This window comes from Somniosus microcephalus, unplaced genomic scaffold (assembly GCF_052327205.1).
Source record: "Somniosus microcephalus isolate GS21.2 unplaced genomic scaffold, FLI_Smic_1.0 unresolved_chr1, whole genome shotgun sequence".
NCBI lineage: Eukaryota > Metazoa > Chordata > Chondrichthyes > Squaliformes > Somniosidae > Somniosus > Somniosus microcephalus.
This window is the reverse complement of record NW_028225179.1, coordinates 43,747,922-43,772,826: the sequence shown is the minus strand read 5'-3', so window position 1 is coordinate 43,772,826 and position 24,905 is coordinate 43,747,922. Positions and strand designations below refer to the sequence as shown.

General features: G+C 48.3%; 1 protein-coding gene across 1 annotated transcript in view; it reads left to right on the top strand.

The window, feature by feature from the left end:
* LOC147094875 (histone-lysine N-methyltransferase SETD1A-like) overlaps window positions 1-24,451 on the top strand; it is a 94,444-nt gene extending 69,993 nt beyond the window's left edge. Inside the window, exon 13 of the mRNA XM_085974244.1 lies at window positions 24,165-24,451. Coding sequence (XP_085830370.1) covers window positions 24,165-24,451 — 287 coding nt within the window. The remainder of the gene's footprint in view (window positions 1-24,164) is intronic.
* Window positions 24,452-24,905: the final 454 nt, after the last annotated feature.

The window sequence follows — 24,905 nt, the reverse complement described above, 5'->3', positions numbered from 1 at the left end:
GGTACTGTTCCAGAGTCTGTCGAGTTCTGGATGTAATGTATGTACCTTTAAGAGAGGCACTATCTTTTACAGCCCCTGTATACTGCAGTACCAGTAGTGACCACACCTGTATATAACACCGTGTAGTAAATTGTACAGGTCGTTCCAGCATACCCTCTGTTCAGTAAACACCTGTTATTACTGTTCTCCTGCAGTCCGTGTGTTATTGATACGTGGACACTACAGTGGCGACGAGCAGGTTCAAACTCACCTGCAGTACTGCATCACCTCACGGGGATCCATCCCTGAAAAGAAGCTTCTTGGAGGTCGAAGCCAGAGCAACGGGCGTCGACCGTGGGCAACCGCCCAGTGATCCATCGGAGTTCAGAGAATCGCAGGGGAAGCTTTGGAGAGCTGGGCTTGGCTCGCCAGTCAAGGTGTTCCAGCAAATCGGGCTGGTAGCAGGTAGTGCGCTGACCCTTCCCGGACTGCAGCGGGCTAGAGCTCGATCGAGCGGCTCTGCAAGGGGGCCGAGCAGCGTCGTCTGGAAGGAAAAGAGAGAGAGAGGGTGGAGCGCACAGGGCGCGGCCAGTGCTCAAGAGCTGGGCAGCGTTAAATTTAAAAAAAAAGGGGAAGGAAAAGAGACGCGCAGTGGACAGCGTCGAAGAAGAATAAAACTGAGAAAATTAATTAACAAAAGAGAGACGCGCAGAAAGCCGCGGGGCGCCGCCATTACTAATTAGAACGCTAGGAGCAGCATTGGCAGCAGGGGGAAGAAGGAAAAGCGTGGGAGGCGCCATTTTAATCCATTGGGGTAGAAGGAAAAGCACGGTAGGTGCCATTTTAAACCACCCAAGATGCCGAAGAGTGGCAGCATCACTGCTTTCGACAACGAAATAGAAGACTGGACCACGTATGTGGAAAGAATTGAAGTGTACTGCAAGGCAAATGAGGTGGCCGATGAAAAGAAGGCGTCGGTATTATTGAATTTGATGGGCGCGAGAACGTACAGCCTATTGCGGAATTTAATTACCCCAGCTAAACCAATGGAGAAAAGCTTTGAAGAGATTGTCAATATCTTACAGGAACATCTAAACCCTACACCGCTGCTGATAGCAGAAAGATTCAAGTTCCATAAAAGAAACCAGCACAAAGACGAGAGTAATGCTGACTATCTTACGGAACTACGCAAGTTATCGAAACACTGCCAGTTCGGAGCAGGACTGACAGATACCTTAAGGGATAAGTTTGTGTGCGGGCTCCAGAGTGAAGGAACCCAGAAACGACTACTTTCGGAAAAAGACCTTACGCTAGAAAAGGCTTTCAGCATAGCAGTATCCTACGAAGCAGCAGCACGGGGAGCTGCGGAAATACAACAGAAACCGCAAGAATATAGCACCCATGAAATGGCATATGGAGCAGAAAAGTGCTATCGCTGTGGCAGAACAACCCATGACCAGAAGGATTGCTGGTTTAAGGACAAAGTATGCAGGCAATGTGGAAAAGTGGGACACATAGCACGAGTTTGCAGGTCGGGAAAGAAAACCAACACTAAAAGAACTACTAAGGAAAAGTACAAGAAAGTACAAAAGATGACGGACAGTAGTTCAGAAGATCAGAAGAGTGATAATGACTCCGGGAGCAGGAGACTAAGTTGTCTAAAGTTACACAACGTGATCGCAAAGGAGGATCACCGAACCATTTGGGTCACCCTCATGATAGCAGGGTCCCAAGTAAAGATGGAATTGGACACAGGATCAGCCCTAACTACGAGCGGCTATTCTCACACATACCCTTGAAGGACACGTCCATTGTCTTGAAGACATATACGGGGCAAAAAGTCTACCCCAGAGGAAAAATAAGGGTGCCCGTTAAATACAACGGCAAGGAAACACAGAAACTGTATCTATATATACTACAAGATGGAGGACCACCATTATTGGGACGTGAATGGATCCGAAAAATACAATTGGATTGGCATTCCATTCAGGCGCTAACTGTGGCTGACAAAAAGGATGATGACGTCACACCTGGACGACTGTCAAAAAATTCTAACTGACGTGAAAGAGGTGTTCCAGCAAGGACTTTGGACTCGAAAAGGCATAACGGCAACGATAAAAATTGAAGATAACGCAAACCCAAAATTTTTTAAGGCCAGACCGGTACCGAATGCGATCCGCCCAGCTGTTGAAGCAGAGCTGGAGAGTCTGGAGCATTCGGGTGTGCTGTCCAAGGTGGACTGGAGTGAGTGGGCCACACCCATCGTTCCTGTAATGAAGAAATCATTGAGCAGCATGCCTGGGGAGCCGAAGAAGGTTCGCATCTGTGGGGACTTTAAGGTAACTGTGAACCCAGTCCTTCACACAGTACAATATCCACTTCCGCGGATAGAAGATATTTTCGCCTCACTATCTGGAGGGAAATGCTTTATGAAGATTGATCTGACCCAAGCGTATCTACAAATGGAGTTAGAAGAAGAATCTAGAAAATACCTCACGATAAACACTCTCAAAGGTTTTTACCAGTACAACTGACTGGTATTCGGGGTAGCATCAGCTCCAGCTATTTGGCAGAGGGTGATGGAACAAGTCCTGCAAGGGATCCCGGGGACCCAGTGTTATTTGGACGACATCCTGGTTACGGGCGAAAATGACAGTGAACACCTTGCCAACCTGGAGCAGGTGCTCACTAGATTACAAGAATAAGGGCTACGAGCCAACAGCCCCAAATGCGAGTTTTTCAGGAAACAAATCTCGTATTGTGGCCACGTGATTGATGAAGAGGGGTTACATAAGTCCCCAGACAAGATTGAGGCAGCAGTCAAGGCTCCAGCACCGGAAAATGTGTCGCAACTGAGGTCGTTCCTCGGGTTGGTGAACTACTACCATAAGTTCTTGCCAAATTTGTCTACAATTCTGCACCCACTGAATGCCCTGCTGCAAACTGGAGTAGCATGGAAATGGAGTGATGAGTGTAAGCGTGCCTTTCAGAAATGTAAATGCCTAATCACTTCAAAAGAAGTATTGGCCCACTACAATCCAACACTACCGATTCGGTTGGCATGTGATGCGTCTCCCTACGGCATTGGAGCGGTGCTGTCACACAAATTCCTTGACGGTTCAGAGAGGCCAATAGCCTTTGCGTCAAGCTCGTTAACCTCAGCCAAGCGTAACTACTCCCAGATTGACAGGGAAGCCCTCAGCCTGGTGTGGGGGGTGAAGAAGTTCAATCACTATCTGCACGGGCAGAAATTCACCCTACTGACTGATCATCAGCCTCTGGTCTCCATTTTTAACCCAAAGAAGGGCGTTCCGGTGATGACGGTGCAACGGCTGCAAAGATGGTCCCTTTTTCTAGGGGCACATCAATACGACATAGAGTACAAAGGTACGAAACAGCATGGAAACGCTGATGGGCTGTCGCGCCTGCCGCTGCCTATGGTGGAGGAAGCACCTGCAGTGGACCCTGTTGAGATATTCCATTCAACCATAGTCGAATGTCTACCTGTTACAAACTCAAGTATAGAGAAGGAAACCCGAAATGACCCGACACACTCTCGGGCCTATGATTTGACGGTGAAGGGATGGCCAGCACATGGCGACACACTGTTGCCAGCATTCTCGCCAAGGAGAAAACAGCTGTCAGTGTGCCGGGGGACCTTGATGTGTGGATCCCGAGTGGTAATTCCACCCAAGTTGAGAGCTAGAGTGCTCAATGAGCTTCATGAGGGTCATCTGGGAGGGATAAAAATGAAAAGCCTAGCCAGGGCGTTTGTGTGGTGGCCGGGAATTGATAAAGAAATCGAGGAAATGACCAAGAGATGCACAGGATGCCAGAAGGTCCAAAACGCTCCACCACAGGCCCCGCTACATCCATGGGAGTAGCCCTCATCTCCATGCAACGGGTACACATTGATTTTGCTGGTCCATTTATGGACTCAATGTTTTTAATCGCCGTGGATGCACATTCGAAATGGCCAGAAGTCATCAAAATGTCCTCCAACACCACTGTAAGGGGTCATTTTAACGAGCTTATGGTGTGCTAAATCGGTTTTGATTTTCGCACTACTCGTGAGTGGTTTCGAAGCGCTCCCCCCTCACAGTTCTAGACACTGGGCTTATTGCCAGACAACCTTTGTGTGTTGGCCCAACTCGTGACTCGGAAGACAAATGGTCAGATGAGACAGATTGAGTTTTAAATCAAAACGATCTTTATTTTTGAAAGAGAATGTACACAGAGAAAAATGGCAAGAATAAATGCAGACGAAAAATAACGTTTCTCACAGAGGACTAAATCATACACTGAGAAAAATAACTTTAAAGCATATAAACAGTTCTAAACTAGCGATAAGCTAAAAGTGGGGGTGAGGGAAGCGCACGGACACATCGAGGGATAAATCACACTCCTGACTTACAAATACCCTTAATGTTACAAACCCTCCCGTTACTGAATATACCTCAATTATGTCAGTTAGGTAGAGTTGGGCCTTTATGCTCACCAGAATTTCAAAACCCTTCTGGACCTTGGTACTTCTTGTTACGTCTGGAATTTCCGATCTTCCTTATGGGACCGGCTCCTGGACCTTGTTACTTCGTGTCGTCCGGGACCTGCGACCTTCCTTATGGGACCGGTTCCTGGACTCGCTCTCCTGTACAAACTTTGGAAGCCCTCCGAAATCCTCGAGCCGTTTTCTGTTCCGCACGGTCCTTGAACTCCTGATGGTAACTGGACCTGGACTTCACGGTGTGAACCATCTCCGGAGGAGTCTTCCTTACTCTGGTCGAATCTTAGACTGACTTGCTGACGATTTACCTGAACGGTTATACTCTTTTCTGGCCCTAATCTTGGCGCCAAATCAACCGTTTTCCTTTGTTAAGGTTGCTTTAGCAAAAGCAAGCACATTAATTTTAACTGCTCGCAAATCGAACTAATGGGAATCTGATTAGTGTCCCTCCGTTTGTGTGTGCTCAGCAGTTTCTGAGATCGGTTACCGCTTTGCCATAATGGGAATCCGTTTAGTGTCCCTCCGTTTGTGTGTGCTCAGCGGTTTCTGAGATCGGTTACCGCTCTGCCAGCAATTAGCGCACCTCCAGGTGCTAATAGTTTTGTTTACTGCTGTAACCACATTACAATATCAAAAACAGTAAGGTTCTGGATTCTTCTAATCGATGATGACTCAGACTGTGTGTGTGTCCTTTTGAACTGGGCCATGAGAACTGCCAACTCCATTCTGTGTTCTCACAATGTGGCCACTTCAGGGGCCCTACCCGTACACTGTATTTCATGGATTTTGCGAATCCTACACCACGGAGAAAACTATTGCACTCCTACGGACCATCTTCACCAGGAATGGCTTGCCAGAACAGATTTGCTCTGACAATGGACCACAGTTTGTGTCCGAGGATTTCTGGAGGTTTTTGAGGAATAATGGGGTAAAGCATTACACATCCGCCCCATATCATCCAGCCACAAATGGATTGGCTGAGAGGTTTGTTCAAACCTTTAAAAAAGCAATAAAGGCGATGTATAATGACAACATACCACTGCAACACAAGGTGGATAATTTCTTGTTTGCTTACCGGAATGCGCACATGCAGTCACCAACGAAGCTCCAGCCATGATGTTCTTTAACCGAAGGTTAAGATGTCGCCTGGATTTGCTCAAACCAAACATAAGACGAGATGTTGAGCATAAGCAATTCCAGCACATCAATGAGAAGCCAACCAGGAGCTTCAAGATAGGGCAACCAGCCTTGGCCCGCGACTACCGAACAGAAAAATGGCAGCCAGGAGCGATATGCACACGGCAGGGACCACTAATGTACACAGTGGACGTTGGAGAGAGCATCGTGAGATGCCATGCTGACCAGATTCTAGAGTCACAGGAACAAGTCAAACCCATACCACGATCATACGCAACTGGTGATGAACCCGAAGTACAGATTGCGTCTACCTCAGAATCAGTGGTATTGGAAGCTGACGAACCAACCAATGACAATGAGCCAGAATCGACTCCGCTGCAAGAACAGGATACTCAAGAAAGGCGCTATCCAGACAGGATCAGGAAGCCTCCTCAAAGACTGAATTTATAAATGATTACTTTCAGCTGATGTATATAGTACAAAGAAAATTGTAATTGTAATTAGTTATTATTTAATTGTTAAATGAATGTTATGTACTGTTTATCTAAAAGGGGAGGAATTGTAACGTATGTACCTTTAAGAGAGGAACTATCTTTTACAGCCCCTGTATACTGCAGTACCAGTAGTGACCACACCTGTATATAACACCGTGTAGTAATTTGTACAGGTAGTTCCAGCACACCCTCTGTTCAGCAAACACCTGTTATTACCGTTCTCCTGCAGTCCGTGTGTTATTGATACGTGGACACTACACTGGAAGATGATCAGCAAAGCATCTACTATTTCTAGGGCCACTTCCTTAAGTACCCTAGGATGTAGATTATCAGGCCCTGGGGATTTATCGGCCTTCAGTCCCATCAATTTTCCTAACACCATTTCCCTACAAATACTGATTTCTTTCAGTTCCACCCTTTCATCAGGCCCTATGTTCCCCGGCATCTCTGGGAGGTTATTTGTGTCCTCCTTTGTGAAGACAGAACCAAAGTATGAATTTAGTTGGTCTGCCATTTCTTTGTTTCCCATTATAAATTCCCCTGATTCTGACTGTAAGGGACCTACGCTTGACTTCACCAATCTTTTTCTCTTCACATATCTATAAAAGCTTTTACAGTCAGTTTGTATGCTCCCTGCAAGCTTACTCTCATTTTATTTTCCCCCTCTTAATTAATCCCTTTGTCCTCCTTTGTTGAATTCTAAACTGCTCCCAATCCTCAGGATTATTGCTTTTTCTGGCCAATTTATATGTCCTCTCCTTGGATCTTATGCTACCCCTAATTTCCCTTGTTAGCCACGGTTGAGTCACCTTTTTTGTTTTATTTTTATGCCAAACTGGGATGAACAAATTCTGTAGCTCATCCATTCGGTCTTTGAATGTTTGCCATTGCCTATCCACCGTCAACCCTTTGAGTGCCATTCCCCAATCAATCCTACCCAACTCGCTCCTCAGACCATCGTAGTTTCCTTTATTTAAATTGAGGACCCGAGTCTCTGAGTCAACTACTTCATTCTCCATCTTAACATAAGAACATAAGAACATAAGAAATAGGAGCAGGAGTAGGCCAATCGGCCCCTCGAGCCTGCTCCACCATTCAATAAGATCATGGCTGATCTGATCCTAACCTCAAATCTTCTATCACTCTGCATCCACCCGAACCCATGTGATCTCCCGGGAGAGGCAAAAAACCAGATAAAAGACCCAATGGCCAATTTGGGAGAAAAAAATCTGGGAAATTCCTCTCCGACCCATCTAGGCGATCGATATTCTTCCAGGAGATCACACTGTCCCTATATTTTCTACAGTACTTACCTTCTATAAAGGCAATCTCCACCCCAGCCAGGAACAGGAATAAAACCATCTCCTGAAATCTAACACAGAATTAGAACACAGTAGGAGCAGAACCAAGCTACACGGCCCCTGGGCCCACTCCACTACCCACAGGGCCATGACCATTCCGAACCTAGACTCATGTCCAATTTCCTGCCCGCTCCCCATAACCCTTAATTCCCTTTACTTCTAGGAAACTATCTGTGATAAAAATGCTAACTTCCGGGAAGTTATGTCATCACTTCCTGTGAACTATGAACTATGAACTATGAACTGTGTACATACCTCACTTCCTGTAAATGTCACTTCCTGTTGGACTGGTATAAATACTGGTCTGTTCAGTATTGTAAGAGGCTTCTACCAGAGGCATGGTAAAGACCTCTCTTGTATATAGTGTGTTTATAAGTTACTTAAAGCTTACTTTAAAGTTACTTGATGGTCAGTCTCCTTTTCTTACATCAATTTAAGTAACTTAGTATTTACACTGACAAATACTAGACCTTCAGACAAACTCGGAAGTTAAGGATCCAGGGAACCACCCATCATGGATAAAATCCTTAGACCTATTCGTCTGGACTTGGACCCGAATACACCAGCAGCTGGCAGGGTATGGAAGCATTGGTATCGTACTTTTGAGAATTTTCTGGATGAATGTAAAGTGGATGCTCCTGCTAAATTGAAGATACTTGTCAATTATGTGACCCCAAAAGTGTTCGAATATGTTGATGAATGGGATAATTACGAAGAGGTGATTCGGGCACTTAAGAAACTGTATGCGAAGACCCCAAATGAGGTCTATGCTAGACATCTACTGGCCACAGCCCGACAAGGGCCAGGGGAATCAATTGACGAATTCCTGCAAGAACTTCGCAGGCTCAGCGTAGATTGTAACTTTCAGGCAGCCTCAGCTGAGCTGTACCGCCAAGAAATGATTCGTGATGCTTTCATCTGCGGGATTGCCTCTCCATTTATACGCCAGCGTCTACTAGAAAGTAAAACACTTGAGCTACAAAAAGCTTTTGACCTAGCTTGTTCACTGGATTTGGCAAAGAGAAATGCAGACCTCTATCAGCTGCCCAGATCTCGATCTGCTGCTGTAGCTGCAACCAGACAATTCAAGCGGTCTCAGGTGAACCCTATCATGGGGGAATCTAATTCTGATAATTCTGATGAAGAAGAGGAGGACGACCCCACTTTAGCAGCCTCTTGGCAATCTAGGAAGGAATGCTTCTTTTGTGGAGATGCTTTTCACCCTAGGAAAACCTGCCCTGCTCGCAATGCAATCTGCAGTTATTGCGGGAAAAAAGGACACTTTGCTAAAGTTTGCCTATCAAGGGCCTCTACGAGGGCCAATCCAGCTAAGGCCTACCGAGCTGCCCCAATTAGGGCCTATCAAGATGCTCCAGCTAGGACCTATCAAGCTTCCTCTCGAGCTCTCTCCCGAAGAAGCACACCGAGAGTTTTAGCCACTCTCTGTGCAACGACACCAATTACAGCTGCTTGCCCACAGAACCTGTCTCAGGCAGCCACAAAAATTTCAATTAAAGGGCATACCTTAGATGCCTTAATTGACTCAGGAAGTACTGATAGTTTCATTAAGGAACAGATTGTTGCGAAATTGAAACTACATGTCTTCCCATCGGACCAGGCAATTGCGATGGCCCAGTCATCACTTAATACCAGAATCTCCGGCTTTTGTGTTGTTGATATGACACTTCATGGTCGTATGTATCCCTCCACCCGACTTTCAGTGCTCAAAGACTTATGTAGTGATCTCCTCTTAGGGCTGGACTTCCAAAAACAGCATAAGAAACTCACCATTGAGTTTGGTGGATCCAAACCCGGACTTACTATTTCTAATATACCATCTAAATTACCATTTTGTGCATTATCAGCAGCTTCACTTGATGAACCCTCATTATTTGCCAGTATTCCGCCTCAATGCCAACCGATAATAACGAAATCGCGGCGCTTTAATCAGGGAGACCAATCTTTTATTGCGGCTGAAATCTCTCGACTTCTAGCAGAGGATATCATTGAACCATGTTCGTCGCCCTGGCGGGCTCAAGTCGTCATTGTCAAGAACCCTCTAAAACCTCACAAACAGCGACTATGCATCGATTATTCGCAAACCATCAATCAATATACCGACTTGGACGCCTACCCATTGCCACGCATTGATGATATGGTTAATAAACTGGCCGAATACAAAGTGTTCTCAACTTACGATTTAAAAAGTGCCTATCATCAGTTACCCTTGAAGGTCTCAGATAAGCAGTACACAGCCTTTGAGGCTAATGGACGGCTGTACCAATTTCGTCGCCTCCCATTCGGGGTTACTAATGGAGTGGCTGTCTTTCAACGGGCAATGGATGGCCTGGTTAAGCAGGAAAACCTAAGGGACACTTTTCCCTATCTTGATAACATTACCATTGCAGGTCACGATCAACAGGAACACGACTCCAACCTCCAAAAATTTCGGGATGCCCTCCATCGCCGTAATTTGACCCTGAATGAATCCAAATCTGTTGAGTCGCAACCGACCATCAACATCCTTGGCTACTGCGTAGGCAATAGTATCATTAAGCCAGACCCAGAAAGACTTCGCCCGCTCCAAGAGCTCCCGTCACCTAAGAATCCGGCTTCTTTACGTCGGGCTCTCGGTCTGTTTGCATACTACGCTAAATGGATTCCTCATTTTTCGGACAAAATCCAACCCTTGCTGCATGCTAGATCATTTCCACTGGGAACAGCGGCTGTTGCAGCCTTTAACCTTCTCAAAAAACAGTTGGAGAAAGCGGCTCTTCACTCCATCGATGAGAATCTCCCTTTCGTGGTTGAATGTGATGCCTCGGAGGTGGCGATCTCGGCTACTCTGAATCAGGAAGGTCGTCCTGTAGCATTTATGTCCAGGACCTTACAAGGTGCCGAGCTACATTATCCTTCGGTTGAGAAAGAAGCCACAGCCATCATAGAGGCAGTACGGAAGTGGAACCATTTTCTAGCTCGCCAGCACTTTACATTGATCACGGACCAACGATCAGTCGCCTTCATGCTCGATAATCGAAAACGAACCAAAATTAAGAATAATAAAATACAACTTTGGAGGATGGAACTGGCCTCTTTTGGTTATACCATTCTCTATCGGCCTGGCAAGGAGAATGTGGCCCCGGACACCCTCACACGGGCATTCTGCTCCACTATGTCATCCTCCACTCTCATGGATGTCCACAATGGTTTGTGTCATCCTGGCGTTACGCGCATGCTACATTTCGTACGATCACGGAATCTCCCTTTTTCCACTGGAGATGTAAAGAAAATATGCTCAGAATGCCGGCTTTGTGCGGAATTAAAACCTCAGTTCTTCCGCCCCTCAGCTGGTATACTCATACATGCAACCCAACCGATGCAACGACTTAGCATCGATTTTAAGGGCCCAGTGCCCTCTTCAACTCGGAACACATATTTGCTCACCATGATCGACGAATATTCACGTTTTCCGTTTGCCTTCCCCTGCTCCAATATGCTGGCGTCCACAGTAATCTGCTGCCTTGAGCAGGTATTTTCTCTCTGTGGCATGCCGGCTTATATTCACTCAGACCGGGGTCCATCCTTTATGTCAAGGGAACTCAAGGACTACCTCTCAGAACGGGGAATTGCTGCAAGCAAAACAACACCATACCATCCCATCGGAAATGGGCAGGTAGAGAGGTATAACGGTATCATCTGGAATTCCGTACGTCTCGCTTTAAGATCTCGGGGCCTACCAGACCAGCAATGGGAAACAGTGCTTCCGGATGCATTGCACTCTATACGGTCCCTGCTTTCTACAGCCACAAATACTACACCTCATGAGCGGTTCTTTGGATTCCAGCGTCGCTCATCTCATGGAACATCACTCCCGTCATGGCTAACTACTCCTGGACCTGTATTACTCCGAAGATACGTTCGGACGTCTAAAAATGACCCTCTTGTAGACGAGGTCGAACTAACCGATGCCAACCCCACCTATGCAAACATACGATATTCCGACGGCCGAGAATCTACCGTATCATTACGGGATCTGGCTCCCTGCCCACCAGGACCTAGTGGGACATCGGGTGATGGCATTTCACCAGGAAACTCTTGGGACCTATCGGGTACCCCTCTCCAGGATCCTGATCGGACACCAACTAGCTTGGTGCCGGCAGAACCCCGTGCTCAAGGTTGCGACCCTCCCAGTACCGTGCATGAAAGTACTGATCCGCCACAGACCAGCTCTGCACCTCCCTCTGAACAGAGGCAGTCCGACTTTGAACCTATTGGGGCTCGCACTCGAAGCCATGATCTCCCCGACCCTTCACAGGGCAATCCAGGCCACACAGACTCTGACCAATGGCCAACCGCATGTAAGCGGACCAGCGACCCTCTACGACGGGAATCCAAACGGGTACGACTCTTCCTTGTTCGGCGGCTGCGGACCAAAAGGTAGACCACAGCCTCCTAATCCTGCAGGAGGGAAGAATGTGATAAAAATGCTAACTTCCGGGAAGTTATGTCATCACTTCCTGTGAACTATGAACTATGAACTATGAACTGTGTACATACCTCACTTCCTGTAAATGTCACTTCCTGTTGGACTGGTATAAATACTGGTCTGTTCAGTATTGTAAGAGGCTTCTACCAGAGGCATGGTAAAGACCTCTCTTGTATATAGTGTGTTTATAAGTTACTTAAAGCTTACTTTAAAGTTACTTGATGGTCAGTCTCCTTTTCTTACATCACTATCTATTTCTGTTTTAAATTTATTTAATGATGTAGCTTCCACAGCTTTCTGGGGCAGCAAATTCCACAAACCGACCACCCTCTGAGTGAAGAAGTTTCTCCTCATCTCAGTTTTGAAAGAGCAGCCCCTTATTTTAAGATTATGCCCCCTAGTTCTAGTTTCACCCATCATTGGGAACATCCTCACCGCATCCACCCGATCAAGCCCCTTCACAATCTTATATGTTTCAATAAGATCGCCTCTCATTCTTCTGAACTCCAATGAATAGAGTCCCAATCTACTCAAACTCTCCTCATATGACCACCCCCTCATCCCCGGGATTAACCGAGTGAACCTTCTTTGTACTGACTCGAGAGCAAGTATGTCTTTTCTTAAGTATGGACACCAAAACTGTATGCAGTATTCCAGGTGCGGTCTCACCAATACCTTGTACAACTGCAGCAATACCTCCCTGTTTTTATATTCCATCCCCCTAGCAATAAAAGCCAACATTCCATTGGCCTTCTTGATCACTTGCTGCACCTGCATACTAACTTTTTGAGTTTCGTGCACCAGGACCCCCAGATCCCTTTGTACTACAGTACTTTCCAGTTTCTTGCCATTAAGATAATAACTTGCTCTATGATTTTTCCTGCCAAAGTGCATAACCTCACACTTTCCAGTATTGTATTCCATCTGCCAAATCTCAGCCCACTTACTTAGCCTCTCTATGTCCCTTTGCAGGTTTTTTATGTCCTCCTCACTCACTACTTTCCGTCCCATCTTTGTATCATCTGCAAACTTTGATATGTTACACTCGGTCCCCTCCTCCAAATCGTAATATAGATTGTAAAGGGTTGGGGACCCAGCACTGACCCCTGCGGAACACCACTAGTTACTGGTTGCCAATCTGAGAATGAACCATTTATCCCAACTCTCTGCTTTCTGTTAGAGAGCCAATCCTCCACCCACTCCAGAATATTACCCCCAATCCCATGATTTTTTATCTTGAGCAATAATCTTTTGTGTGGCACCTTGTCAAATGCCTTTTGGAAGTCTAAATACACTACGTCCACTGGTTCCCCTTTATCCACCCTGTATGTTACTTCCTCAAAAAACTCAAGCAAATTTGTCAAACATGACTTCCCCTTCATGAAACCATGCTGAGTTTTTCCTATTAAATTATGTTTATCCAAATGTCCCGTTACTGTCTCCTTAATAATAGACTCTAACATTTTACCAACCACAGATGTTAGGCTAACAGGTCTATAGTTTCCAGCCTTCTGCCTACTACCCTTTTTAAATAAGGGTGTTACATTAGCAGTTTTCCTATCTGCCGGGACCTTTGCTGAGTCCAGGGAGTTTTGGAAAATTATTACCAATGCATCCACAATCCCTACCGCCACTTCCCTCAAGACCCTAGGATGCAAGCCATCAGGTCCAGGGGATTTATCCGCCTTGAGTCCCATTATTTTACCAAGTACCACTTCCTTCGTGATTTTAATCATATTTAGTTCCTCCCCCCCTAGAGCCCCCTGTTTGTCCAGTGTTGGGATATTCTTAGTGTCCTCTACTGTAAAGACTGATACAAAATAATTGTTCAGTGTTTTTGCCATCTCCATGTTTCCCACCATTAATTTCCTGGTCTCATCCTCTAAGGGACCAACATTTACTTTAGCCACCCTTTTTTTTTTATATAACTATAGAAACTTTTGCTGTCTGTTTTTATATTTTTTGCTAATTTACTTTCATAATCTATCTTCCCTTTCCTAATCAATCTTTTTGTTATTTGTTGCTGTCTTTTAAAGACTTCCCAATCTTCCATCCTCCCACTAGATTTGGCTACCTTATATGCCCTTGTTTTTAGTCGGATACTATCCTTAATTACTTTACTTAGCCACGGATGGCTATCTTTTCTTTCACACCCTTTTTTCCTCAGTGGAATATATATTTTTTTGAAGTTGTAAAATAACTCCTTAAATGTACTCCACTGATCATGTACCGTCGTACCCTTTAATCTATTTTCCCAGTCCACTCTAATCAATTCCGCTCTCATACCTTCATAGTCTCCTTTATTCAAGCTCAGCACGCTTGTTTGAGATCCAACCTTCTCACCCTCTAATTGAATATGGAATTCAACCATGTTATGGTCACTCATTCCAAGGGGATCCTTTACTAGGACATTTTTAGTTAATCCTGTCTCATTACACAGGACCAAATCTAAGGTTGCTTGCCCCCTGGTCGGTTCTGTTACACACTGCTCAAGAAACCCATCCCTAATACACTCAATGAACTCATCCTCAAGGCTGCTCTGCCCAATTTGATTTGTCCAGTTAATATGATAATTAAAATCCCCCATAATTATAGCTGTTCCCTTATTACAAGCCTCAACTATTTCCTGATTAATTCTCCGTCCAACAGAGTTGCAACTGTTCGGAGGCCTATAGACTACACCCACTAGTGTTTTTTCCCCTTATTATTCCTTATCTCCACCCAAACTGTTTCACTATCCTGCTCCTTTGACCCAATATCATTTCTCTGTATTATAGTGATTCCTTCCTTTATTAACATAGCCACCCCACCTCCTCTCCCTTCCTGCCTGTCCTTCCTGATTGTTAAATAACCTGGTATGTTTAATTCCCAGTCATGGTCACCCTGCAGCCATGTTTCTGTAATGGCCACAAGATCATACCCATATGTCGTTATTTGTGCCGTTAACTCATTCATTTTGTTACGAATGCTACGTGCATTCAGATAAAGAACTTTCAAATATGTTTTGTAACACTTAGTTCCTGTTTTTTCCCTTTTTAGTACTTTACTTTTTACTCCATACCTTCTGTCCCTTCCTGACACGTTCTGTTTTTTAATTCCCCCACTGCTACCTAAGTCTATGACCTTCTCTGCTGTCATTTCTATTATTTGCTCTCCAGAAACCTCCCCCCCACTAATTAGTTTAAAGCCCTCTCTACAGCACTAGTTATATGATTCGCCAGGACTCTAGTCCCAGCACTGGCCAAGTGGAGTCCGTCCCAATGGAACAGCTCCCTCCTGTCCCAGTACTGGTGCCAGTGTCCCAATAAGCAAAACCCATTTCTCCCACACCAGTCTTTGAGCCACGCATTTAACTCTTTAATATTATTTATCCTAGCCAAATTCGCTCGTGGCTCAGGTAATAAACCAGAGATTATTACCCTTGAGGTTCTGTTTTTTAATTTGACCCCTAGCTGCTCATACTCCTTTAACAGAACCGTCTTCCTTGTCCTATCTACGTCGTTTGTACCAACATGGACCATGACAACTGGATCCTCCCCCTCCCACTCCAAGTTTCTTTCCAGCCCAGAAGAGATGTCCTTAACCCTGGCACCGGGCAGGCAACACAGCCTTCGGGACTCCCGCTCTTGACTGCAGAGAACCCTATCTATCCCCCTAATGATACTATCCCCTACCACTACAACATTTCTTTTTACTCCCTCCACTTGAATGGCCCCCTGTACCACGGTGCTGTGGCCAGGTTGCTCATCCTCCCTGCAGTCCCCGCTCCCGCCCTCACAGGGAGTAAGAACCTCGATCGTGCTGGATAAGAGCAAGGGCTGCGTCTCCTTCAACACTACATCCTGGATCCCTGTACCTTCCTCACTTGTAGTCACACCGTCCTGTCCCTGACCACGGACTACTTCTACAGTAATTAACTTCATAGGTGTGACCATCTCCTGAAACATAGAGTCCAGGAACTTCTCCCCCTCCCTGATGTGTCGCAGTGTCTGAAGCTCGGTCTCAAGCTCCATAACATGGAACTTGAGTTCCTCTAGCAGCAAACACTTGTCGCAGATGCAATCACCGTGAGCCTCAATGGGGACCACCGGCTCCCACATCTCGCAACAGTAACACATCACCTGCTCCATTCTGTATAATTAATTAAATTTCTTATTATTAGTTATGAAGACCCTGCCCGGATATAGATGATAATATCACACCACTATTCAATAGGACTTACCAACTTAAAGGTATAAAAGAGAAGAGAAGGAAGAAAACCAACCAACCAGCTGATCACCAACCTCCTCCTTGAATACTGTCTGTGGGGCTTGTTTGGTTGACTCGTCTCGCTGCTCCGCCTCTGCAGTGCTGTCTAAGCCTGGGAGTGGGGGGGAAAACAGAGCAAAAAACACACCCTCACCTCCCACTTGCCCGAACTCTCCCACTTACCAAAACTCCAGCAGCACTCAATGCACAAAGCACTTCGTGCACAGCACTAGCCCCGCCCCTTTTATACCCGGATTCTACTTCTGGTTTAAACTGCACAATAGTTTAATAGACCCTTAAAAAATTAAACTTACTTCAAATAATTGACTTTTTAACACACTAAAATTCACAAAATACACTTAAATGATTTTTCTCCCACTTACCAAAACTCCAGCAGCACTCAATGCACAAAGCACTTGAAGAATTCGATCATATTTGAAGCTGCTAACCCTCTCCACCTCAACCCCTTCGATGTAGATTGGGGTGTGTCCCTCCCCCTGCCGCTTCCTGTCGTCCACGATCATCTCCTTTGTTTTGCTGATGTTGAGGGAGAGGTTGTTGTCCTTGCACGATTCTGCTAGGGCTCTTACCTCCTCCCTGTAGCCTGTCTCATCGCCATCTGTGATCAGGCCTACAACGGTAGTGTCATCAGCAAACTTGATGATGGAGTTGGAGTTGTGCGTGGCCACGCAGTCGTGAGTAAACAGGGAGTACAGAAGGGGGCTGAGCACACAACCCTGGGGAGCTCCCGTGTTCAGGATCAGTGTGGAGGAGGTATTACTGGTTAGGGACAAGTCTAGGGATACGGATCCCCAGCCTACAGCCTCCAAAGGTGAGGGACTCACAGGAGAGGTAGCGTTGGGAAAAGAGAGAGAGCGGGGTCCCCAATCTGCGGCATCAGGCTACGGGGAACCCACAGGACAGGATAGGGACTCGGCAGCCACATCGAAGGGGTAGTGTATTACAGCTCAGGAGGACACACTCCCCTGGTTAACTGGGAGTCAGGAAAACTCCCAGGCCTTTTAAGAAGGACTCTCCGAGTCTGGTGCCACAGGTCGCCTTACGCCCAGGCGTACAAGCTGCCCAGATTCCATAAAAAGTACAGGCCAATCAGGAATTAGCCTGGCCGTCCAGAGACGGGCGGCGGATGTATATATCTTTCTGAAGTTTTAAGTGTGTTTTTACAGTTTGGAAGTTTGGGATTTTAGTGGTTTAGTTTTAGTGGATGATAAGTTAAGTTTTTGAATTTTGATAACTGTGTCAGGCCAGAGAACCTTCTCGGGATATGGCTGTTTTGTTTGTGTGTCCCTACAGAGAGGAAATCGGCATGAGGAATGTTCTGCTCCTGCTCGCCCTGCTAGGGGTGAGCATCAGTGATCGAGGAAACGTGGAGAACTCCCATATCTATGGGTGTTCAGGAGAGAGAGCACCGATCGTTACCGCAGGGGGTGGCGAACGGGGTGTGGAGGAGCTCGCCATCTACTTCCACGAGGGAAGGTGACCAGGGTGGCTGGGGTCTAACTCGACCCAGTACTCCAGCCAGACCGGGTTCATGTACGGGGAGGCCTCCATCATGTGCCCCAGGGTACAGGTCATTGCTACAAGGGTCAGTGTCACCGTGGGGAAACGTGTGTGTTTGACATGCAAGGGACAGATTCCTTTGGATAGGTGGTGGTGGCTCAGAAAGCTGAGCAAGGATATAGGAAACCCCGCAGTCGATTGGGAACGATTGGGGAACAATACCCATCGGACGATTACAGGGACCCGAGGGGGAGTGAGTGTGTGCTGGGACAAGTGGTGGGAACCGGATCAGGGGATTTATATCTGTATGTGGGGGTCAGAGAAGGTCTGCCCCACAGGCGTATCCATCATTTTTCACCGGCAATGGCAAGATGCCGGGGAGGGGGTGGGGTGGGATTCTAGCCTGCATGTGTGCGCGGTCCCACACTCTCCGATCCCAGTGAATGCCACTGAACTTGTGATCCGCCCCCGAAAGCCCCTGCCCACGACCACAACATCCCGGACTATAGTCCAGTGGTGTCCTACCACCACCAAGGGACCAGGGAATGGTTTACTCCTAGTGCCAACAGATAAGCTGCTGTACCAGGGGGTACACTATGCAGTGGCCTCAGTGATCCTGAATCTGACCGAGGTGCACTTACCTGAGTGGTGCCCGAAAGAGGCAGAATGGTTGTACCAAGCCCTGTTGAAGGAAATGTTTAGAAAGTTTTATGAGTTCGACTTTGCCAATGTGGACAAAGCGAAGCTCTACAGTTTACAGCCTGAACATAATATGGGCGCAGAGAGACAAAGAAGGGGAACCTGGAATGATATCTTTACAGCTTACAGTACAGGGTCCTCAGTGATAAACAGCCTAGATGGTATAGAGTTGCAAACCCAGATAAATGGTTTAAAGACCCAGTTATGAAAACTCCTAACAGAGGAGAACACAGTGGTAGGCTCAGAGCTGCATGAGGACCAGGCCATGACGGTCCATTTAAAAGAGATAATTGCTGAGCTGGAGAGACACGCTAAAACAGTAAATGCACTTATACGGGAAGAGAGGAATGCTTCAGATCAAGCTGCACAGAATGAGGTGTGCGTGCTATACGGGGCATGGTTGCTGGGAGAGGGCCGCAGCAACCTGGAGGATTTAAAACAAGGTTTAGTCCCCTCCTGGATTAGCAACAAGCACTTCGCAGCCCTCCACCCGTTTAGTAATTCGCTGAGCCCGTGTCAGCTCCGCCTAGCTTCTGAAGCCTACACTGTCCCAGTGGATTGTGGACGTTCCAATCACACTATCATGGGGATAGTAGTGAGGATGCCGGTCATGGGTGGGACAGCCCGACCTGCACCGGTATACAGGGTGGAGAACATTGGGATCATTCAAGGGGGTGCACACGTACGTTTTGCAGAGGTCCCACCTTATGTCATAAAATGGGAGCACACTATGACAGGTACAGACCTCTCTGGGTGTCGGAGCCGGGGAGCACACATAATACTGTGTCCCCAGCACTTGAATGACTATTCAAGGCCACAGTGCGGGTTTGAAGCTGCTGGCGCACAACCTGTGAACTGTACCATGGAGGTAATGGCACAAGGCCATGTTTCCCCACAGGTAGCATTCATAGGGGGTGGGACTTATTGTATCACCACAAGTGCGCCCCACTACCGGCATGGACAGCACATCTGGTGTCTGGTGAGTGACAGCTGTTTTTGTTTTAAACCCGAGGCAGAAGTTCAAGTGGCCCAGGAACGGATTGTACCCATCCCTGAACCCTCAACTGCTCACCTCACTGTCAGGGAAAACATCACCAACCTGCAAGATTATGTAACACATTTCGATATGAAATTCCCCCTCTACCAGAACATCTTACCGCCCTATTAAAAGCAGTGGTCCTCTCACAGAAACATTTCTATACATTAGAGCAGAAGACAGTCAAGATAGGGGCCAAGATATTGGATATTGTAGTTCCACCCTGGTGGGATATTTTTGAAAATATAGAAGTCCCCTCTTGGATTAGGCTGGCTTCGCACGTTTTAGTGGATTGCCAGCTGGGAATAGTTTTCTACCTGTTGTGTGCAAAGTGCAAAGGAAGGGACCAGTTGCTCGCTCTCAGCATGAGGGAGCATGGGACAAAAACAAAAATAAAGGCTATGCCCAGGTATAAAACCAACCTTGACCATTATTAAAAATAAAGTTTGACGAGTGTGTGTGTCAATTTATTTTTCCTATGTGTGTGTAATGTTTCCAAGTGGTGCAGGGGTGTTGGGCCCCCTCCGTGCTTGGATGTGAATGTAATAAATGTTTCACCTTGTGTATTTTGATAAACACTACACCTAAAGGGAATGGGAGAGAATGTTTTGTTTTGGATTTTAGTTTAGGTAAATACAGGGGACGGTTGGCTACTGAGGATCAGAAATTTTGCTCACATCTGCATGGTACTATAGTGTTATAAAGTATCACAGAGGGGGGGTGTAGGGTTCGCAAAATTCTGCAGAACCCCAAAACAGAAGGATAACCTTATTTAAAACGATTTTGGACCATTACAGAAGAAATCTGTAAAAGATAAAATGCATGGTTGGTCCTAACAGAAGAATTCAAAGATTTGAAACAAACGTGGCATTTCAAAAGGACATGTACAGACTTGTAGGAAAAGGCTGCGACAGGAATGTGGGATTGACCTCTGCAGAGGAACAGTTTGGGTATTCGAAAGTAGCCAGACTGTCTGGGAGGAACAATAAACAAAACTCAGCCCCTATCTGGGAATTTGCATTCAATCAATAAATCAATAAAAACCCCAGCCTCACCTAAAGCCCAAAGCCCATTAAAAGCCATGCATAAAAGAACCTGCACTGAATTTGAAGGCCTTACAGGAAATCTAAGATTAAAAGACAATCGAACAGTTTGAGACATCCAAAACCACTTCAATTCAATTCAATTCAATTCAATTTTATTTGCCATATGTAACTAGTACAATGGAATGCTTACGCCCCGTAGGGACACGTCAGCTATTCTTACAGCGCTGTGTTCAGAAAGTCAATTCAATGGCATCCAGTGGCAGTGGGAGCACGATGTCCCTCAGCCGCTCCGTCCTCCTCGTCACCGCGACCTCCTCCTCACTGTTGCCGGCTCGGCTCCACGTGTGGTGGCCTGCTTCTCCCGCTCACGATTCGACCTCTGGCCACCATGCCCGGCTACCCTCCTCCCAGTCGGACTGCGAGCTTCCCGCCGAGGAGCTGCCGGCCGACGTGCTGCAGCAGGACGTCACTTCACACCTTCTTCAATGACTCAGGAAGCTATCCCGAAACCAGCTAACTAAATGGGACCAATCAAGTGGCCCTTAACGAGCCAGCCAAAAATCTAAAGATTAGCAGGCTTCGTTTTAGTATAAACTAAAGACCTGTCTCCACAAGAAAGCAGTTCGTTCGATGAGTTCGATCAGCACAGTTCAGGCAGAGAATTGAAACAGCAGTCAGTGAATTGGAGTCAGCAGTACAGTTCGGACAGACACAGAAAAAGGCACAGCTCATTTGAAAGACATCAGCCTCAGGACAACAGGAGGAGAACGGAGGGAATCGCAGCAACCAAGGGCCCCAGGAACCAACAACCAACAATATTACCAACAACTAGGTAATATTGGGCCACGGCGACCAACAAGAAACCAACTCGGAAGAAACCGAAGATCTGCAAGATTTTCCCACTCTACAAACTATTCCTGCATTTGGTGAGCATTTCCTGGCCCTCTGGAATTCAACCTAGTTAGTGTAGTGGGATTGGGAGGGGTAAGGTACTTTTGTCTATTGTCATTCTCCCTCGCATATTCCGAAGTGTTCCCCCTTTTAGAGTGATAAGATTATTGTGTTGTGTATATTTTCTTGTCTCAAATAAAATCCAAGTTCTTTTCACCAACTCGGTTGTCTGTTGCAATTTCATTACAACCCCCAAATAAGTCCAGGTCTAGAACCAAGGGAGTGGGAGCGATTCGAACCGCTCAGGGAGTCAGAGGTGAAGCTGACCACACACACCACCCCTCACACCCGGGCAGTGAGTGTATGCCCTGGGCAGTGAGTGTACCCCCTGGGCAGTGAGTGCAGCCTCTGGGCAGTGAGTGTCCCCCCTGGGTAGTGAGTGTACCCACTGGGCAGAGATTGCATCCCCTGGGCAGTGAGTGTACCCCTGGGCAGTGCATGTACCCACTGGGCAGAGATTGCACCCCCTGGGCAGTGAGTGTCCCCCTGGGCAGTGAGTGTACCCCTGGGCAGTGAGTGTACCCCCCTGGGCAGTGAGTGTACCCCCTGGGCAGTGAGTGTACCCCTGGGCAGTGAGTGTACACCCTGGACAGTGAGTTTACCCCTGGGCTGTGAGTGTAACCCCTGGACAGTGAGTTTACCCCTGGGCAGTGAGTGTACCCCCTGGACAGTGAGTTTACCCCTGGGCAGTGAGTGTGACCCCTGGGCAGTGAGTGTAGCCCCTGGGCAGTGAGTGTACCCCCTGGGCAGTGAGTGTCCCCCCTGGGCAGTGAGTGTCCCCCCTGGGCAGTGAGTGTCCCCCTGGGCAGTGAGTGTAACCCCTGGGCAGTGAGTGTCCCCCTGGGCAGTGAGTGTAACCCCTGGGCAGTGAGTGTTCCCCCTGGGCAGTGAGTGTACCCCCTGGGCATTGAGTGTACCCCTGGGCAGTGAGTGTAACCCCTGGGCAGTGAGTGTACCCCCTGGGCAGTGAGTGTCCCCCCTAGGCAGTGAGTGTACCCCTGGGCAGTGAGTGTACCCCTTGGCAGTGAGTGTCCCCCTGGGCAGTGAGTGTACCCCCTGGGCAGTGAGTGTACCCCCTGGGTAGTGAGTGTCGCCCTAGGCAGTGAGTGTACCCCTGGGCAGTGAGTGTACCCCTTGGCAGTGAGTGTCCCCCCTGGGCAGTGAGTGTACCCCCTGGGTAGTGAGTGTCCCCCCTAGGCAGTGAGTGTACCCCTGGGCAGTGAGTGTACCCCTTGGCAGTGAGTGTACCCCCTGGGCAGTGAGTGTACCCCCTGGGTAGTGAGTGTCCCCCCTAGGCAGTGAGTGTACCCCTGGGCAGTGAGTGTACCCCCTGGGCAGTGAGTGTACCCCTGGGCAGTGAGTGTCCCCCCTAGGCAGTGAGTGTACCCCTGGGCAGTGACTGTACCCCTGGGCAGTGAGTGTCCCCCTGGGCAGTGAGTGTACCCCCTGGGCAGTGAGTGTACCCCCTGGGCAGTGAGTGTACCCCCTGGGCAGTGAGTGTACACCCTGGACAGTGAGTGTACCCCTGGGCAGTGAGTGTCCCCCTGGGCAGTGAGTGTACCCCCTGGGCAGTGAGTGTCCCCCTGGGCAGTGAGTGTAACCCCTGGGCAGTGAGTGTCCCCCTGGGCAGTGAGGGTACCCCCTGGGCAGTGAGTGTACCCCCTGGGCAGTGAGTGTACCCCCTGGGCAGTGAGTGTACCCCCTGGGCAGTGAGTGTACCCCTGGGCTGTGAGTATACCCCCTGGGCAGTGAGTGTCCCCCTGGGCAGTGAGTGTAACCCCTGGGCAGTGAGTGTCCCCCTGGGCAGTGAGGGTACCCCCTGGGCAGTGAGTGTACCCCCTGGGCAGTGAGTGTACCCCCTGGGCAGTGAGTGTCCCCCTGGGCAGTGAGTGTAACCCCTGGGCAGTGAGTGTAGCCCCTGGGCAGTGAGTGTACCCCCTGGGCAGTGAGTGTACCCCCTGGGCAGTGAGTGTACCCCCTGGGCAGTGAGTGTAACCCCTGGGCAGTGAGTGTACCCCCCTGGGCAGTGAGTGTACCCCCTGGGCAGTGAGTGTACCCCCTGGGCAGTGAGTGTACCCCTGGGCAGTGAGTGTACCCCTGGGCAGTGAGTGTACCCCCCTGGGCAGTGAGTGTACCCCCTGGGCAGTGAGTGTACCCCCTGGGCAGTGAGTGTACCCCCCTGGGCAGTGAGTGTACCCCCCTGGGCAGTGAGTGTACCCCTGGGCAGTGAGTGTACCCCTGGGCAGTGAGTGTACCCCTGGGCTGTGAGTATACCCCCTGGGCAGTGAGTGTACCCCCCGGGCAGTGAGTGTACCCCCTGGGCAGTGAGTGTACCCCCCAGGCAGTGAGTGTACCCCCCGGGCAGTGAGTGTACCCCCCGGGCAGTGAGTGTACCCCCTGGGCATTGAGTGTACCCCTGGGCAGTGAGTTTACCCCCTGGGCAGTGAGTGTTGCGAATACTCTGTATGAAGCTCTCCCTCGATGTGCTGACTCACTCTAACGCTCCGCCCCTGTCCTCGGTCACTGGGTTACAGGAGATCTGTGTGTGTGTGAGAGAGAGTGTTGAGAATACTCTGTATGAAGCTCTCCCTCGATGTGCTGACTCACTCTAACTCTGTGCCCTTGCCCTCGGTCACTGTGTTACACAGTATCTCTGCCAAGTTCTAAAGTCCATGTCCACTGAGCCTTGTTCCCTCTGGGAGACAGGGACAGGAGCAGAGTGCGGTCCCATCGGCAACTCATCGCCATGATGACACGCAATCAGACAGCAGCGGGCAGCCCTCTCCCCGAGGTCAAGAGGCCAAAGCTGGTGCCTTTATACGGCGTTCCCATCCTGGATATTTTCCAGGAGAACTGGAAAGCGGTGGAGGAATTCCAGGCCAGCTCCGAGGACCTTCTGATCGCCACCTATCCCAAAGCGGGTAAGTGCCATTCCCTCCAACGTCAAGTCATGGCAAGCAGGCGCACAACTCCGAAGCCTGCGGCCTAGGCCTCTCTTCGGGGTTCCCGGGCTCAAAGTACAGCGGGCACTTTCTGTACAGCGCAGGGCGGCTGATCTGTAAAACAGGAGGGGGTATTTCAGCCCCTCCAGGGAGGAGGCCGATATTATGGATCATCCGCTCCGCACTTCTGGCTGAAGTTGGTTGCAAACGCTTCAGCCTTGTCTTTTGCACTCACGTGCTTGGCTCCACCATCATTGAGGATGGGGATATTCTTGGAGCCTCCTCCTTCCATTAGTTGTTTAATGGTCCACCACCATTCACGACTGGATGTGGCAGGACTGCAGAGTTTTGATCTGATCCGTTGATTGTGGGATCGCTTTGCCCTGTCTATAGCATGCTGCTTCTGCTTTTTAGCAGGCATGTAGTCCTGTGTTGCAGCTTCCCCAGGTTGGCACCTCATTTTTAGGTACGCCTGGTGCTGCTCCTGGCATGCTCTTTATA